Below are 19,823 nucleotides of genomic sequence, written 5' to 3'. Positions count from 1 at the left end.
GAAGAAAGGAAAGGAGAGGTAATGAGAGGTTAGGAAAGGAAAGGAAACAAGTTAGAAAGGAAAGGAGATAAGAGGAGGAGATAACATTTTTCTTATTTCATATGTTTTGCTTCAGTCAGCACAAAGTGTTAAAGTCAGTGTCAGACTGATGGACACACACACACACACACACACACAGTTACACACACACAGTCACAGCCTCCTCCCTTCATAAAAGTGAGTTGCAGACAGACTCACCACAAACTGTGGAATGTGGAGTTTACATGGGCAGCTTTATTTGGCCTGAAGAAAATGTTCCCTTACTGAGCTCAGAGAGCCACATCCCACACACGCACACACACACACACTCACACACACACACACACGCACACACACACAGTCACGCACGTCCGCCCACATCAGAAACATCAGCTCTCAGAAAAATACGCTTCCATCTGTTATTAACGTTTAATTTTTGTGTCGTTGAGGCTTCATGTTAGTTATTTACAGCGACTGACTCACACACACTCACACACACACTCACTCACACACACACACACAACACACACAACACATGGATTACATTTACACCATAAATCATGTGACGTGGTGATAAAGTCATGTCAGAGAAACATGGTCAGTTTTAAAGCAGCAGGAAACAAAATATCATGACGTATCGTCTTTCATTTTAGTAGTTGTTCCTACAAAATAAAATACACATTTTTACGTTATTTTTCATTTTAGTAGTTGTTCCTACAAAATAAAATACACATTTTTATGTTATCTTTCATTTTAGTAGTTGTTCCGACAAAATAAAATACACATTTTTACGTTGTCTTTCATTTTAGTAGTTGTTCCTACAAAATAAAATACACATTTTTACGTTGTCTTTCATTTTAGTAGTTGTTCCTACAAAATAAAATACACATTTTTACGTTATCTTTCATTCTAGTAGTTGTTCCTACAAAATAAAATACACATTTTTACGTTGTCTTTCATTTTAGTAGTTGTTCCTACAAAATAAAATACACATTTTTATGTTATCTTTCATTTTAGTAGTTGTTCCTACAAAATAAAATACACATTTTTACATTATCTCTCATTTTAGTAGTAATAAAATACACTTCATCTGGATGACACACTTCACTAATTCATTCATGTTTTTCATGGTAAATTAATATTTACTTATTTTCAATGTATTTTGTAATATTATAATATTATTATTTGGCCTCCTTTATACATTTTTCTATATGTTTTGGATTTTTAATCATTTGTTTTATTGTAAAATATTAAAAATAAGGAATTATTTACACTCTTTCTGTATTTTATTTTTGCAGACTTGCTTCACAGTGGAATTTTCTGAAAGGTCAAATATAGGTTCCTTTGCTTATAGAGCAGTTTATACATATACATATGTACATGTATATATATATATGTGTGTGTGTGTGTTTGTGGTGTGTAGCAGCGTCTTGTGTCGTCGTGCAGGACAAACATTCATGTGCTCACGCTGCACCATGAGAAAGCCACAATCAGCCGAGTCAGAACCTGAGGTGAGCAAAACCAACCACCAGACCACAGTCCAACACACACACACACTTACACACACACAAACAGGAAAGTGTGTGTCCACAAAATGTACAAACGTTTCTTTGTGAGGACATTTTGTCTGCTCCTCACAACTTTAAAGGTTGTTTTCAGGGTTAAGACCTGGTTTTAGGGTTCGCGTTAGACACTGACCTTAACCCTAACAAAGACTCCATATAAAAATCTATGTCAGATTAATAAATCTACGATATTTTAGGACAGACTTGACCAACAGGAAAGTGAAGTTTGTAAACCACTCACTCCCCCCCCCCCCCCCACACACACACACACGCACACACCCACACACACTCACTCTCTCACACCAAAGCCCATAGAGAAAATCAGTGATTTTAACATCTCACACACACACACAGGAGTTATTGATCCACTGCTGCCTCCATCGCTAAGTTCAAACGTCTTATTCTGTCAATTTGGCATTTGAAATCCTACATTTGGTTTTACTGTAGTGACACAAAGTGACCACACGAGGCAGCAGAGGACCAGCAGCTCAAATCACAGATTTCTTTCTATCTTTGGTGTGGTGTGCTGAAAAACAGATTTTAGCCACTTAACAAAAGACTCACCTAATGAGATGGAGGTCAGTTTAAGTCTATGATATCTTTATTGTCTTATTTCACTGTTAGAATGAAGTTTGTAAACCGCTCACTCTCCCACACCAAACCCCATAGAGAAAATCAGTGATTTTAGCTGCAGGGTAACAGGAGCTGTTGGTCCTCTGCTGCCTCATGTGGTCACTTTGTGTCACTAAAGTAAATTCAAATTTAGGATTTTAATAGCCGAACTGACAAAATCAGACATTTGAACTTAGTGATGGCAGCAGTGGATCAACAACTCCTGTGTGTGTGTGATGTTAAAATCACTGATTTTCTCTATGGGGTTTGGTGTGGGAGTGGTTTACACAAAGTGGCCCAAATGTTATTTTCCTGTTTAGTTTTCCTTCCTGCACAAGGAAGACTTTTTTTAAAACTGATTTTATATATATATATGTATACATCATACTTCAGATCCAGGTCCAGGATTTGTTTGTTTTTTTAATCAAAGCAGAACCAGAACTGGACTTGTTTACGCTCTGGTTTGTGTTTTTAGGTCAAAGTGTTTGTGTTTACAGAATGAATGTGTACATGAATGAACCACATGTGTAAACGAGCCTTCTCCACATCCTCCTGCCTTCATCATCATCATCGTCATCATCATCAGATGAAGGAGGGGGAGGAGGAGGAGGTGTGACCCTGAGGTTTGAGGGAGAAGTGGAATCAGGTGCTGAGTTTATATAACGTATACACACACACACACACACACACACACGCACACGTGACTGACCATTTCCTCCACTCTGCTTCTACGTAGAATCTTTTTCTAAATGATTCTTTTTTAATGTAAATCTTTTACATACTTTTCCACGGTGAAAATGAAGTTAAATTAAAGCTGTAGTACGTAACCTTTGTTGTTATAATTCTGCCTGTTTGTTTGTCATAAACAAAAAAACATCATCATCATACAGTATGTTCATTTATAAACGGGCAAAACTATCAGACCTGACTGAGGGAGCATTGGTGTGTATACAGCAGCAGAGCAGAGGTGGGTGGAGCCAAACAAACACATTGTACGATCTGGGTTTTTTTTCTTTGTCTCTGGTGAAACTCGTCTCACTTTACTCGCTCAACATCGTTGCTGTTGTCACATGCGTTAAAACCCTGAATCACTTCCTGTGTGCAGCGCTGCGGTGGTGAATCCCTGCTGTACTGAGAAACACACAGAGAGAGAGAGAGAGAGTCTAATCTTGTTGAGGGCGCCGCCTACTGGAGGAGTGTTGAATAACCACGAAGGCACCAAAATGCGTTTGCCATGTTTGTTTGTTTATATTTGAGATTTACGTACTACAGCTTTAATATCATATTTTCTTTAGTATTTTTTACTACAAAATAGTCTCATATTATTCCTTTCCTACTTAATATTCGTAACTAAGGCAACACTATATTACATATTTTATGTACAGTATTTTAAAGCACAATACTCCTTATTTTCTTTAAATATGGAAGTAACACGTCTTAATATGATAATTATCCATTTTTATTTACCAAAGGTTTTAATGTGAAGATATTACACTGACAGGAACTGTAACTACAGGGTTATTACTGAGATATTATTTAGGAAATTACAAGATATTAATGTGATTTTATTACCTCACTGTTAAATTTTTACCATAAAGAGTCAGACGTTAGTTCTCATTTATTCAAATTAATTTATTAAAGAACCATACAGTGGGGCAACGCTGCCCTCTGCTGGTGGGAGGAGGAGGTACAGCGTCCAGCAGTCTGCAGCGTTATAAGATGTTAAAGGGGACATATTATGCAAAATCAACTTTTTAATCATCTTAATACTTATATTTGGGACTCTGGAGGCCCTAACAGTCGCCAAAGTGTGGAAAAAGAATACTCAGTCCTTTTTTGTGGTCCCCCTTAGTGTGAGTATAGGCAATAAAACACTCGATGTTGAATTCCCTGTGCGTTATGACGGCAGCATGCACCTTTCACCGCGAATGTTACCACCCACCAGTAAGTTTCCTTGGAGAGCTCCACCTTAGCTCCACCTTAGCTCCACCTTGTCCCTATAAAATGCGAGAGTGCAGGCGAGGGAGGAAGAGCGGTATTATGTCAACGCGGAGGGACAAGTGTGCTGTTGGTGGCTGCACAGTGGAGCACAGTGTTTTACACAAACTTCCAGCCTCAGAGGATTTTATATATGAAGCTAATGTGCCGGATAAAGTCAGCAAACGTGTGTTCGTGTGTTCGCACCACTTCACATCAGACTGTGGCCAGCGGTCGCCGTATTTAGTCACCGACCGTATTTTACCGACATACAAACACACATTTTTAAGAAAAGGTCAAATAGAGCTCATAACTGACCATTCTGACACGTCCTAATTAAAAATATTTGTTCAGTACGTCCTCCATGACCGGAGCACAGACTCAGTCTGATACAGTCACATACAGCGGCAGTTTATGCAGCGATCAGCGGTGCTGTCCCTAAGTGTTTTTAACTGATTTACAGTTGGTCAGTGTTCGGCTTGATCCTTGTGTCGGACGTCTCTTCCTGTGACGCCACTCTCGCTGTTTTCCGCACACGCTGCCATGTTGATATTGTCAGAGAACTAGTGGAGGGAGGGGGAGAGGAATGGAGCGAGGGAACAGGAGCTGAGCGAGTGAGCGCAGTAAAAAGGACAAGTCAGAAACCCCCTGGAAGAAGTGGGTGTGTGTTTGCCTGTGTCTCATTTGCATATAAAGGGACCAGGCACAAAACCAAGCGTTCTGAAAGGGGCGGGTTTAGCAGGGTTATTGAACTGCTATGGTGCTTCATCCTTATGGTATTTTGACCAAAGCATGTCACAGACATGTTCATTAGGACACCAGGGAACTATTTTAACTTGGAGAAATAAGGTATAATATGTCTCCTTTAAAGATAAAATAATAAATAGATTATAACTGTGTTAAAGATGCTTTGAACTCTCTGTCCTGTAGAGGGCGGTGTTGCAGAAGACAAATCTAACACAATAAAAGCAAACTTTAAAAAATATATAAATAAATAAATTTTAAAAAATACAGATTTTTACACAAACAATGAAATAAGACGTTGTGTTTTAAAGTAGAATCAGAAAAAACAAAGATTTTAGGAAAAAACATTTATTTATTTATTATTATTATTAAGACAGAAAACACAGCAGGGAATAAAATATGAGTTAACATCAAACACCGTGCACTGACTCAGCAGGATCAGACTTTTAGTTTTTAACACATTTATTTTATATAAACTCTGACGTAAACGTGCGGCGTCGTTTTCACACAAATGTGTTTTTTCTTTTTATTTAAAAGAAAGAGGAAAAAAAAGCTACATTCACACGTTTGTTAAAAACAGACGTTGTTTTTGGTTTTAGAGCAAAATACAAAGGTTTGGCATCGACAGTCACATGACCTTTACACAACAACATGGAGGTTAGTGAGGCGTTCAGCGAACGCTCTGTGACATGTGCAGAGGAGTCAGCATCTCCTCAAAAATGGCTCCTTTCACGTTAGAACCTCGCAGGTTTGCTTCCTGAAGATCACAGCCCGATAAATCACAGTTCTGCACCACAGGCACAAAAACAAGAGTTACTATTCAAATACAGACACTACAATTTGTTAGAAATATTCAAATTTAGAAAAAAATGAATTTAGATTTAAGATTTAAAAATACTAATATTTAAAGATATTAAGATTTAGAGATACTAAGATTTAAAGATATTAAGATTTAAAGATATTAAGATTTAACGATATTAAGATTTAAAGATATTAAGATACTAAGATTTAAAGATATTAAGATTTAGACATGTTGGGGTGTACAGATATTTAGAGATGTTAATATTTAGAGATGTTGATATGTAGAGATGTTGATATGTAGAGATGTTGATATTTAGAGATGTTGATATGTAGAGATGTTAATATTTAGAGATGTTGATATTTAGAGATGTTGATATTTAGATTTGTTGATAATTAGAGATGTTAATATTTAGAGATGTTGATATTTAGAGATGTAAATATTTAGAGATGTTGATATTTAGATATGTTGATGATGTTGATATTTAGAGATGTTGATATTTAGTGCTGTTGATGATGTTGATATTTAGAGATGTTGATGATGTTAATATTTAGAGATGTTGATATTTAGTGCTGTTGATGATGTTAATATTTAGAGATGTTGATATTTAGTGCTGTTGATGATGTTAATATTTAGAGATGTTGATGATGTTTATATTTAGAGATGTTGATGATGTTGATATTCAGAGATGTTGATGATGTTGATATTCAGAGATATCGATATTTGGAGATGTTGATATTTAGAGATGTTGCTGATGTTGATATTTAGAGATGTTGATGATGTTGATATTCAGAGATGTTGATGATGTTGATATTCAGAGATATCGATATTTGGAGATGTTGATATTTAGAGATGTTGCTGATGTTGATATTTAGACCTGTTGATGATGTTGATATTTAGAGATGTTGATATTTAGTGCTGTTGATGATGTTGATATTTAGTGCGGTTGATGATGTTGATATTTAGATATGTTGATGATGTTGATATTTAGTGCGGTTGATGATGTTGATATTTAGAGATGTTGCTGATGTTGATATTTAGTGCGGTTGATGATGTTGATATTTAGAGATGTTGATGATGTTGATATTTAGATATGTTGATGATGTTGATATTTAGAGATGTTGCTGACGTTGATGATGTTGATATTTAGAGATGTTGATGATGTTGATATTTAGAGATGTTGATATTTAGAGATGTTGATGATGTTGATATTTAGAGATGTTGATGATGTTGATATTTAGAGATGTTGATGTTGATATATAGAGATGTTGATGATGTTGATATTTAGAGATGTTGATGTTGATATATAGAGATGTTGATGATGTTGATATTTAGAGATGTTGATGATGTTGATATTTAGAGATGTTGATGTTGATATATAGAGATGTTGATGATGTTGATATTTAGAGATGTTGATATTTAGAGCTGTTGATGGTGTTGATATTTAGAGATGTTGATATTTAGAGCTGTTGATGATGTTGATATTTAGAGCTGTTGATGATGTTGATATTCAGAGATATTGATGATGTTGATATTCAGAGATATTGATGATGTTGATATTCAGAGATGTTGATATTTAGAGATGTTGATGATGTTGATATTTAGAGATGTTGATGATGTTGATATTCAGAGATATTGATGATGTTGATATTCAGAGATGTTGATATTTAGAGATGTTGATGATGTTGATATTTAGAGATGTTGATGATGTTGATATTCAGAGATGTTGATATTTAGAGATGTTGATATTTAGAGATGTTGATGATGTTGATATTTAGATATGTTGATGATGTTGATATTTAGTGCGGTTGATGATGTTGATATTTAGAGATGTTGCTGATGTTGATATTTAGTGCGGTTGATGATGTTGATATTTAGTGCTGTTGATGATGTTGATATTTAGAGATGTTGATGATGTTGATATTTAGAGATGTTGATGTTGATATTTAGAGATGTTGATGATGTTGATATTTAGAGATGTTGATGATGTTGATATTTAGAGATGTTGATGTTGATATTTAGAGATGTTGATGATGTTGATATTTTGTGCTGTTGATGATGTTGATATTTTGTGCTGTTGATGATGTTGATATTTAGAGATGTTGATGATGTTGATATTTAGATATGTTGATGATGTTGATATTTAGATATGTTGATGATGTTGATATTTAGATATGTTGATGATGTTGATATTTAGAGATGTTGCTGATGTTGATATTTAGAGATGTTGATGATGTTGATATTTAGATATGTTGATGATGTTGATATTTAGAGATGTTGCTGACGTTGATGATGTTGATATTTAGAGATGTTGATGATGTTGATATTTAGAGATGTTGATATTTAGAGATGTTGATGATGTTGATATTTAGAGATGTTGATGTTGATATATAGAGATGTTGATGATGTTGATATTTAGAGATGTTGATGTTGATATATAGAGATGTTGATGATGTTGATATTTAGAGATGTTGATGATGTTGATATTTAGAGATGTTGATGTTGATATATAGAGATGTTGATGATGTTGATATTTAGAGATGTTGATATTTAGAGCTGTTGATGGTGTTGATATTTAGAGATGTTGATATTTAGAGCTGTTGATGATGTTGATATTTAGAGCTGTTGATGATGTTGATATTCAGAGATATTGATGATGTTGATATTCAGAGATATTGATGATGTTGATATTCAGAGATGTTGATATTTAAAGATGTTGCTGATGTTGATATTTAGAGATGTTGATATTAAGAGATGTTGATGATGTTGATATTTAGAGATGTTGATGATGTTGATATTCAGAGATATTGATGATGTTGATATTCAGAGATGTTGATATTTAGAGATGTTGATGATGTTCATATTCAGAGATATTGATGATGTTGATATTCAGAGATGTTGATATTTAGAGATGTTGATGATGTTGATATTTAGATATGTTGATGATGTTGATATTTAGTGCGGTTGATGATGTTGATATTTAGAGATGTTGCTGATGTTGATATTTAGTGCGGTTGATGATGTTGATATTTAGTGCTGTTGATGATGTTGATATTTAGAGATGTTGATGATGTTGATATTTAGAGATGTTGATGTTGATATTTAGAGATGTTGATGATGTTGATATTTAGAGATGTTGATGATGTTGATATTCAGAGATGTTGATGATGTTGATATTTAGAGATGTTGATGATGTTGATATTTAGAGATGTTGATGATGTTGATATTTAGTGCTGTTGATGATGTTGATATTTAGAGATGTTGATGATGTTGATATTTAGAGATGTTGCTGATGTTGATGATGTTGATATTTAGAGATGTTGATGATGTTGATATTTAGAGATGTTGATATTTAGAGATGTTGATGATGTTGATATTTAGAGATGTTGATGATGTTGATATTTAGAGATGTTGATGTTGATATATAGAGATGTTGATGATGTTGATATTTAGAGATGTTGATGTTGATATATAGAGATGTTGATGATGTTGATATTTAGAGATGTTGATGATGTTGATATTTAGAGATGTTGATGTTGATATATAGAGATGTTGATGATGTTGATATTTAGAGATGTTGATATTTAGAGCTGTTGATGGTGTTGATATTTAGAGATGTTGATATTTAGAGCTGTTGATGATGTTGATATTTAGAGCTGTTGATGATGTTGATATTCAGAGATATTGATGATGTTGATATTCAGAGATATTGATGATGTTGATATTCAGAGATGTTGATATTTAAAGATGTTGCTGATGTTGATATTTAGAGATGTTGATATTAAGAGATGTTGATGATGTTGATATTTAGAGATGTTGATGATGTTGATATTCAGAGATATTGATGATGTTGATATTCAGAGATGTTGATATTTAGAGATGTTGATGATGTTCATATTCAGAGATATTGATGATGTTGATATTCAGAGATGTTGATATTTAGAGATGTTGATATTTAGAGATGTTGATGATGTTGATATTTAGATATGTTGATGATGTTGATATTTAGTGCGGTTGATGATGTTGATATTTAGAGATGTTGCTGATGTTGATATTTAGTGCGGTTGATGATGTTGATATTTAGTGCTGTTGATGATGTTGATATTTAGAGATGTTGATGATGTTGATATTTAGAGATGTTGATGTTGATATTTAGAGATGTTGATGATGTTGATATTTAGAGATGTTGATGATGTTGATATTCAGAGATGTTGATGATGTTGATATTTAGAGATGTTGATGATGTTGATATTCAGAGATGTTGATGATGTTGATATTTAGAGATGTTGATGATGTTGATATTTAGTGCTGTTGATGATGTTGATATTTAGAGATGTTGATGATGTTGATATTTAGAGATGTTGATGTTGATATTTAGAGATGTTGATGATGTTGATACTTAGAGATGTTGATGATGTTGATATTCAGAGATGTTGATGATGTTGATATTTAGAGATGTTGATGATGTTGATATTTAGAGATGTTGATGTTGATATTTAGAGATGTTGATGATGTTGATATTTTGTGCTGTTGATGATGTTGATATTTAGAGATGTTGATGATGTTGATATTTAGATATGTTGATGATGTTGATAATTAGAGATGTTGCTGATGTTGATATTTAGAGATGTTGATGATGTTGATATTTAGATATGTTGATGATGTTGATATTTAGAGATGTTGCTGACGTTGATGATGTTGATATTTAGAGATGTTGATGATGTTGATATTTAGAGATGTTGATATTTAGAGATGTTGATGATGTTGATATTTAGAGATGTTGATGATGTTGATATTTAGAGATGTTGATGTTGATATATAGAGATGTTGATGATGTTGATATTTAGAGATGTTGATGTTGATATATAGAGATGTTGATGATGTTGATATTTAGAGATGTTGATGATGTTGATATTTAGAGATGTTGATGTTGATATATAGAGATGTTGATGATGTTGATATTTAGAGATGTTGATATTTAGAGCTGTTGATGGTGTTGATATTTAGAGATGTTGATATTTAGAGCTGTTGATGATGTTGATATTTAGAGATGTTGATGATGTTGATATTCAGAGATGTTGATGATGTTGATATTTAGAGATGTTGATGATGTTGATATTCAGAGATGTTGATGATGTTGATATTTAGAGATGTTGATGATGTTGATATTTAGAGATGTTGATGTTGATATTTAGAGATGTTGATGATGTTGATATTTTGTGCTGTTGATGATGTTGATATTTAGAGATGTTGATGATGTTGATATTTAGATATGTTGATGATGTTGATATTTAGAGATGTTGATGATGTTGATATTTAGATATGTTGATGATGTTGATATTTAGATATGTTGATGATGTTGATATTTAGAGATGTTGCTGATGTTGATATTTAGAGATGTTGATGATGTTGATATTTAGATATGTTGATGATGTTGATATTTAGAGATGTTGACGTTGATGATGTTGATATTTAGAGATGTTGATGATGTTGATATTTAGAGATGTTGATGATGTTGATATTTAGAGATGTTGATGATGTTGATATTCAGAGATATTGATGATGTTGATATTCAGAGATGTTGATATTTAGAGATGTTGATGATGTTGATATTTAGAGATGTTGATGATGTTGATATTTAGAGATGTTGATGTTGATATATAGAGATGTTGATGATGTTGATATTTAGAGATGTTGATGTTGATATATAGAGATGTTGATGATGTTGATATTTAGAGATGTTGATGATGTTGATATATAGAGATGTTGATGTTGATGATGTTGATATTTAGAGATGTTGATGTTGATATATAGAGATGTTGATGATGTTGATATTTAGAGATGTTGATGATGTTGATATTTAGAGATGTTGATATTTAGAGATGTTGATATTTAGAGCTGTTGATGGTGTTGATATTTAGAGATGTTGATATTTAGAGCTGTTGATGATGTTGATATTTAGAGCTGTTGATGATGTTGATATTCAGAGATATTGATGATGTTGATATTCAGAGATATTGATGATGTTGATATTCAGAGATGTTGATATTTAGAGATGTTGATGATGTTGATATTTAGAGATGTTGATATTTAGAGATGTTGATATTTAGAGATGTTGATGATGTTGATATTTAGAGATGTTGATGATGTTGATATTCAGAGATATTGATGATGTTGATATTCGGAGATGTTGATATTTAGAGATGTTGATGATGTTGATATTTAGAGATGTTGGTTTTCTCACCTCCAGGTCGGTCCCGGCCAGTGTAGCTCCTCTCAGGTTACAGTTCTTCAGTTTGGCGTTTTTCAGTGTCGCGACTCTCAGGTTAATCCCCGTCATTTGACTTCCCTCCATGTCCACACCCTTCAGGTTTGCTCCTGAACACACACACACACACACACACACATTACGTTAAAGGAGAGTCAGGTGTGAGTGAAGGATGCGTATGATTGGCTGCTTCTTCTTCACCCTCCAGATTAGCTTTGATTCCAGCAGGATCCTCAAAGTTGCAGCTTCTCAGTGAAGCTCCTTCAGCGTTGGTGCACAGCATCTTCACACCCTGCAGGTTTGCTCCCTGACAACGCACACACACACACACACGCACACGCACACATCATTAATTCTCTTAACTCTGTGTTGTCGGATCAGAGGTCAGGTAAATATATGAGCCGCTCACGTCCAGACTGGCCATGGACAGATCTGCTCTCTCCAGGTTTGCTCCGCTCAGGTTGGCGTGCGTCAGATTGGCTCCTCGCAGATTCGCCATCTTGAAGTTGATGTAGCGAAGATCCAGACGAGACAGATCTGCTCCGGTGAAGTTCAAACCCTGAGAGAACAGACACGCCATGTTTTACTGACGTGACGTGTTTATCTGTGAGCTTGTTTTTATGTGAACTGACCTGACAGCGCAGCTCTGACTTGGTCGTTGTGGCCAACAGGAACCTGACAAACTCTTTGCGGGTCAAAGGTGAATGATCGTCAGGAGGCTGAGACGACTGAGCATGACAAACAACAACACGTTAAAAACTGTTAACGCTTTCAATTCATCACAATGTCTGACGACGTTTCCTGATCCCTGACCTTCACGAGTGTCTCCAGCTGCTCGGCCAGCTGCTCGATGCCAAAGAAGCGTGCCTCCTCCAGGACGCCTGCAGGGGGAGCAGCGAGGAATTCATTTGTTTATTAGCGGATACATACATTTAAAAACACAGGAAACGAGAAAACTCTACGTTTGTATGTCTGAAAAAAGTGCAAACTAATCGTGCGATTTCCCGTCTTTATGTAGATTTTGGAATTATAAGTAGGATTTTTAAGTCTTTTTACAGGGTTAGGGTAATACTTTATTATTTACATTACTTTTATTATTTTAATATTTAGGGTTAGGGTTAGTTAATAACAATTAATTAAATTAAAAATTAAATTAAAATAAATAAGGGTTAATATATTTTATATTTATTATTTATAATACTTTATATTAGTCTGCAGTTGGACATTGTTGGACGTTGTATTGTTAATCCAGGACGTGTGTGAGTGTGTTCCACCTTTACCCAGTGGGTTAATCCCTTCGTTGATGATGAGTTGTCCGTGTCTCAGATAATTCAGAATGGGCTCAAAGTAATCAGGACTGCGGTCGATGAGGTACGCCCCCTGTGGGTCACGCTTGTTCCCCCACACGTCTGAATTCCATAAAAATGGAAGAAGAAAAAACTTGAAGTAAGTAGACGGATCATTTCTCTTCCAAGTTAAAGTGTTGAGTGAGTGACCTTTGACCTTTCTCTCTGAACATGTGCGCTAACATGCTCTCAGGCTCTTTACTGACGAGCGTGCTCCTGTGGAAAAACCACACACACACGCGCACACACACACACACCATAAATACACAACCAGATGTTTACATTAAAGACACTCACACAAATCTAACGTGACGCAAACTTTACCTGGTGGTGGTGAAGCAGCGTCCGCCCACATTGAGGGTCAACCAATCAGTGTGAGTCTGAGCTTTTTCAGGATCTCTGAGGTCGTCCTGGAGATCTACCCACACACACACACACGCGCACACACAGTTGTTTGGCTGCGTAATGCTGCCTTTATCTCACTGTTAGACGTTTCTAAACCACTCACTCTCTCACACCAACACTCAGTGATCAGAAAATCAGTGATTTTAGCTGGCAGGGACACAGGACCTGCTGGTCCTCTGCTGCCTCGTGTGGTCACTTTGTGTCACTTACATAAATCCAAACCTAGGATTACAAACACTGAATTGACAAAATAAGACATTAGAACTCAGTGATGGAGGCAGCAGTGGATCAACAATTCCTGTGTGTGATGTTAAAATCACTGATTTTCTCTATGAGGTTTGGTGTGGGAGAATGAGTGGTTTACAAACGTCTGTCTCACAGTGAGATAAAGTTATAGTCGACTGAAGTTGATGACACAGTCACGTGTAAGTCTAGCCAGAAATGAATGTGAAAAACATCCTCTTACCATCACATGACTCTTCCTCTGATATGTACAGCACATCATCATCTCTGCAGGAACACACACAGAGTGTTACTGGACTAACACACACACACACACACACACACACTGACACGATGCTGTCTCACTCTAACCTGATCAATGTGACGTCATCAATCAGGCCGCCATTCCCGTTATAAACACTCGAGGCTCTGATTCCCAGTTTGGAGCTGGCGACAGAGAGTAAGTCGTCCAGGGAGCCGTGCACGGCCACCACCTGCACCACACACACACACACACACACACACACACACGTAACAGGAGCCATTTTGTGTCGTACAGAGGTAAAGAGGTCCCTTTAACGATATTATTGCACATTGCGATAAAACTCACCCTTAAAAAGTTGAACATAAGCTATAAGTATATAGTGCCACAAGGGGGCGCCTGCATCTTTCTAGTCATTCCACAACCTTATAGTGTGTTCCATTTATAGTCATAACTCGGAATTTCCAACTTGGAAACTCGGAGTAACCTAGTCACTAGTAACATATTTCTACTAACCATACTTCTTTTTCTTTATTTTTAAATAAATCTCTTTTTAATGATAATTAAATAAATTTGACGCATAGATGACACAATTATCATATAACATATTTGTTCTTATTAGTAAAATGTTATGTAACACTTTTGTTATGGTTAATTTCTTGCAATATTAATAACATGTTTTTGTAACATGAAAGATATTTTTGCTTGTATTTTTCATTTAACATCCCTCTGTATTCATCACGTATGTAAAAAGCCCACATTAAGGCAGAATGCTTCGTCCACTTTGGTTAAAAAAGCCGATATGAATGCGTTATCTCCTCTAAGATCATCGTAATAATACCGCGAATCGCAATTATTTTTGGTCCAGAGAATCGTGACAGGAAATGTTCTTAAGCGTCTCCTCTCGTTTCTTTCTTACCTTTCCGTAAACGGAGGTTCCGTTGACGAACAACGTGAGTCGTTTCATGACCAAAGAAGTAGATTTAGTTTGTTAAATGTCGTCAATTTCATTTAAAAATCATCATTTTTCCTGTGTTTTATTTCCTTTTTCGTCTTTTCCTCTTTCCAGACTCTGCTGTAGACACAGCTGGAGCCCCGCCCCTTCCGCTGCCTCTGATTGGCTCACACTGACTCGTTCCAAGTAGGTCCAGCTGCAGACCCGCAGACCACTCAACGAAACGCCCCTTTACTCAACGAAACGCCCCTTCACTCAACGAAACGCCCCTTTACTCAACGAAACGCCCCTTCAAACTACACGACACTCTGATTGGCTCTCAAGAGACTGCGTCTGAAACGTGATGACGTTTACTAACGTGATAACGTCTTCTTTTATTGAAACTTTATTTACACACGCGTATTTCACAGACACTTGTTGACAAGAGACTTTTATCCCGGTGTGCGACAGGAGTAGAGAAAAATAAATACTCGTGTTGACTTTTATGAACACAGAAATGTACTTTCTGTGAAATTTGTGAATAATTAATGTCACTTTGTAAAGTATGAAATGTTATAGCCAAACTGCTAAAATATATAAATGCTGATTGGAAAAGTTCTTTGAACATCACGTTTACACAATATAGTATCACGTTTTTGTGATATAATTATCACGTTTATACAATATAGTATCACGTTTATGTGATATAATTATCACGTTTATACAATATAATATCACGTTTATGTGATATAATTATCACGTTTATACAATATAATTATCACGTTTATACAATATATTATCACGTTTATACAATGTTTATACAATATAATATCACGTTTATACAATATAATATCACGTTTATACAATATAATATCACGTTTATACAATATAATATCACAAATTCCACTTTGAACACACACTTGGAATAATTTCATTTGTTTTTGCAAACTTCCAACATCATGGCAACCTGTATGTTACAAAAAGGTGTGTTTAATATAGGCCTACATTTATTGAATGTCTTATTAGTCTGTAGTTTGACATGTTGTTCAACTGGACAGAACAACGATTAGAACTAATAAAAGTCTACTTGATCAGGTTTTTAACCTGAAAGAAACCCTCCTTAAATTCTGTGCTGGTGTGGTCCAGGTGATGGTAGACAGAAGTTAAGTAGACAAGATCTGCTGAGTGCGTCATTAAGGAGATGTTACCTATTTCCAGGAAGATATGTGAAACATTGGTATCTGAATCAAACCCAGCCAGTTGGACATCAGTAGGTCTTTTGATGAATGTAAAACTAATGCACTGAAACCCTTGATTCTGCACAGAAAGTTGTTTAATTTTCAAATCCATGTAATGAATACAAGTGATGAATGATATATTTTCTTTATTTTATACACAACAGACTATCCAGCAGACACATTCACTACCCAGGGATTACAGGCGCCTGAGGAATTCCTCACACTCCAAGGCTTTCTTGTAATTGCTCAGGAAGCTATCCAGGTTCTGCCTCGCTTTTGAGGAAATGTGGCTCTGAAGCTGTTCCCCAAGCTGGGTTATCTCGCTGACAAGACAAAATGATATAGCAAAATAATGAAGTCGTTAAAGACACTCAAATACATAATAAGATATAAACTGAAAATTGGATTAACAGTTTCCTAAACTATCCTGCTTACCTTGAGTCAAACTCTGTGCCACACATGTACATCTCCTTGGCTTTGTCCAGGGAGATGGAGTGAACAGCTCCGAGGGCGTATACTGTTGCCTGTGGCATGAAGATTAAGATTTCAGATTGTGTTAGACAGTGACCATGTGTTAAAAGGAGACATATGCAGTCAAATAAAACATGTAGTCTACAAATCAGTGTCAGTGTCTGAGATCTCACCTCTGGCAAAAGTACATCCATTACAAACGCCACTGGATCTGCAGACTTCTTGTCTGTCTCAGTACGTTCGAGTACTTCAGACAAGAAGTGCATGACTTTGTCCACTTGTTCATCATCTTCAAAAAGAAGGATGACCCTGTCCTGTTTCTTGGCCCAAGGAGACACCGTGTTGCCTGTGATGATGTTCTATAAAAATTGTTTAGGATTTTAGTTTGGGTATTCATATACAAATACACAAACACCACACTAAATGCCATTGTCACTCACTTTAAGGTGTTGCAGCATGCCCTGATCCTCTGTGATTACACTGGTTAACAGACAACTTGCCTCGCGTCACTTCTGTTGGGCTTGTTGGGCCCTTTCCTAAAATTAAATTACACATAATATGCAACACTGAATACATGTGATTAAGAACTTTGAATAAGACATTTTCTTTCCCTGATTATTTGCACTTCCTCTGATAAGAGGTGTCATCCTGGCTGGCAACTTGTTTGGCCACAGTAACATCACTGCCCTAAATGGATATACAGATAAGCCTGTCTGAGAGGCAAATTGTTACATTACTTCTGAGAACAATCATTATTATCAGGGGCATAACGATTCTATATGGAAGCTTGCTTTTGACACATGGAAAAAAATAATGCATATGCATATTCACTGAATTTTTTTTTTACATGATGCAACTGACCCAAGTTGATTAAGATGCAACTTTAAGAACTGTTTTGGCCTTATGCCATGCACTTGTGTCTTTTGGGACGTTACATTGAAACACATACAAGTGACATGCATTGCAAATCAAGAAAAACACATGTATTTGTCATTCTGATATGTGCTATTTCATCGTAGTTACATTAGTAATAGATTTGTTTTTCTCACCTTAAATTTAAAGAACTTACAGTTTAATCACAGCACAGTTACATTCAATTACAGTAACAGCAATTAGTTCCTTTCAAGCTCAGTGACCCTAAATTAATAGGTGACCATATTCACATTTAGTTCACAATCATTCATTTACAGTAATATGTCTTCAGTAACCGACATACAATCGAGCTGGACTGTGGACACTGAATATACATACATGGTCTAACTACCTGAGTAGTGTTTATGGCTTTGTGAAAGCCTGTGGGAAAGTAGACAGTTGACATGTAGCTCAGTGGAGTTTTGATAAGAGAACCTCTGGCCAACTTCTGCACTGTGCATTTACCATAGTTTCCTATGGCGTATAAACACTGATCACCCATGCCAATAAAGTGGGAGACTCTAAAAATACTCCCATCCTTCAAAAGACAACAATGTGCCCCAATGCACAACACTTTGGCTTAAATGCAGAAGTGAATGAACATTGAATGTCATGTGCCCTTCCCTGTACAGCGATTGCACACCTCCAACAAAATGCAGGAATCTTGAAACTTTTTCTCAATATCTAAATTCTCAACAAGAGTGAAAATAAAATACACATTGACTTAAGATTCTACACACATGAAGTACAGTACACATAGATGAAATGGCTCCAGCATTAGTTTACTTTACTTTACTTATTTTGAGTTTCTGATACTCAAATGGACGAGTTGAATAGTTTGATGGTCACAGTTATCCATGGTCAGGACAAACAGAAATAACATCACATTTAATAATACATAAGGCTCATGGGGAAATTAAAGCCTTTCAGCGTTGAAATGAAAAAATATTTGATCATTTAGGACTTACCACTGTACTCCACCATTGACCTTTGGTGTCCCTGCAGATGAGACACAAGCTTTGCATAGCTCCCCTTTTTTGTGCAGATCTGTGTCCGAGTCGCATCTCCTCAGCTCAGGGTCTGCTCCTTCACTGAACGTAGTGTTGCTCTATAAGAGAAAATGTAAATTAAAATTGTATTTTGTATTTTTAACATGGAAACATTTTTAATCCAGAATCAAGAAGTAATGAACTGGACTGCATTTGCCTGTAAGACTTTCCCTGTCCTAAAATATATGCAGGCTAACTGAAATTAATCAAATCAAATGACACTGTTGACTGTGATTTAACAGAACTTCTCATTTCTAAACATGAAAAATATTATTCATCATCAAATCTTTTATCTTAACAATTGTAGAACTGAGGTCACACGTTTTCAAATGAGCAAAGCTGTGTGCAACTTGTCAGAGTCATTTAAAGATTAAAAAACAGATAAATACTAATATATAGAGATCATATAGTTTATCTTATACGTTTCTTGGTTGAAAATGAGACAATGTTATATTGTCAATGTTATAACCTGTACATATAAATAAAAGAAAAAAAGGAAAAAAAGAAAAAAAAGGGAGAAAATCGCTGCGTCTTGCTTGCTGTTACAATCGCTATCGTTACAGCATGCAGACATAACTGGTTAATAAACTGCACTTAATTGATTTAATGGATACAAATAATGACTATTCATCCAGTGTTCAATATCAAAATGTGTTTTTTATCCATTCTTACCTTTTCCTCCGTAATTTTCCCGTGTTTTTCCCGTGTTACTTTTTCGGGTTCTCTCTTCATACTCGGTCAACGTAAACTTCATCACGTTTCAGACGCATCTCTTGAGAGCCAATCAGAGTGTCGTGTAGTGTGAAGGGGCGTTTCGTTGAGTAAAGGGGCGTTTCGTTGAGTGGTCTGCGGGTCTGCAGCTAGACCCTTCTCACTCGTTTGGCCAATCGTCAGCCGTTTCACAGGAAACGTGGGCGGGACTTCCTCCGCCATGGCTCGAAACTAAATAAGCCAATCAGCTTTTTAGGTAGAGTTCAGCAGCCTAAACCACAGAACTTTTA

At 35.7% G+C, this 19,823-nt stretch overlaps 2 protein-coding genes across 3 annotated transcripts; both read right to left on the bottom strand.

Annotated features, from left to right (window-relative positions):
• Positions 1 to 5,248: 5,248 nt before the first annotated feature.
• On the bottom strand, positions 5,249 to 15,328 carry kctd9b (potassium channel tetramerization domain containing 9b). 2 transcript variants are annotated; one of them, XM_058617387.1, is made up of 12 exons: positions 15,138 to 15,328; positions 14,329 to 14,450; positions 14,201 to 14,244; positions 13,654 to 13,747; positions 13,487 to 13,545; positions 13,258 to 13,392; positions 12,797 to 12,864; positions 12,616 to 12,711; positions 12,393 to 12,542; positions 12,185 to 12,290; positions 11,960 to 12,093; positions 5,249 to 5,703 (listed from the first exon to the last, which is right to left on the bottom strand). In XM_058617387.1, exons 1-12 carry the CDS (start codon positions 15,183 to 15,185, stop codon positions 5,587 to 5,589), a joined length of 1,173 nt encoding a protein of 390 aa, XP_058473370.1. In that variant the 5' UTR covers positions 15,186 to 15,328; the 3' UTR covers positions 5,249 to 5,586. The 2 variants fall into 2 exon arrangements, with proteins under 2 accessions (XP_058473370.1, XP_058473371.1); XM_058617388.1 differs by having other exon boundaries at positions 13,264 to 13,392.
• Positions 15,329 to 16,519: 1,191 nt separating this feature from the next.
• LOC131446520 (PWWP domain-containing DNA repair factor 3B-like) lies at positions 16,520 to 19,571 on the bottom strand. Its single transcript, XM_058617794.1, has 6 exons — positions 19,495 to 19,571; positions 18,742 to 18,881; positions 17,302 to 17,397; positions 17,035 to 17,220; positions 16,826 to 16,914; positions 16,520 to 16,713 (listed from the first exon to the last, which is right to left on the bottom strand). Exons 3-6 carry the CDS (start codon positions 17,317 to 17,319, stop codon positions 16,587 to 16,589), a joined length of 420 nt encoding a protein of 139 aa, XP_058473777.1. The 5' UTR covers positions 17,320 to 17,397; positions 18,742 to 18,881; positions 19,495 to 19,571; the 3' UTR covers positions 16,520 to 16,586.
• Between the last annotated feature and the right edge of the window lie 252 nt (positions 19,572 to 19,823).

This window comes from Solea solea, chromosome 19 (genome assembly GCF_958295425.1).
Source record: "Solea solea chromosome 19, fSolSol10.1, whole genome shotgun sequence".
In the NCBI taxonomy this organism is placed as follows: domain Eukaryota; kingdom Metazoa; phylum Chordata; class Actinopteri; order Pleuronectiformes; family Soleidae; genus Solea; species Solea solea.
The sequence above is the reverse complement of the archived record's forward strand: the minus strand, read 5'-3'. Positions and strand labels throughout refer to the sequence as shown.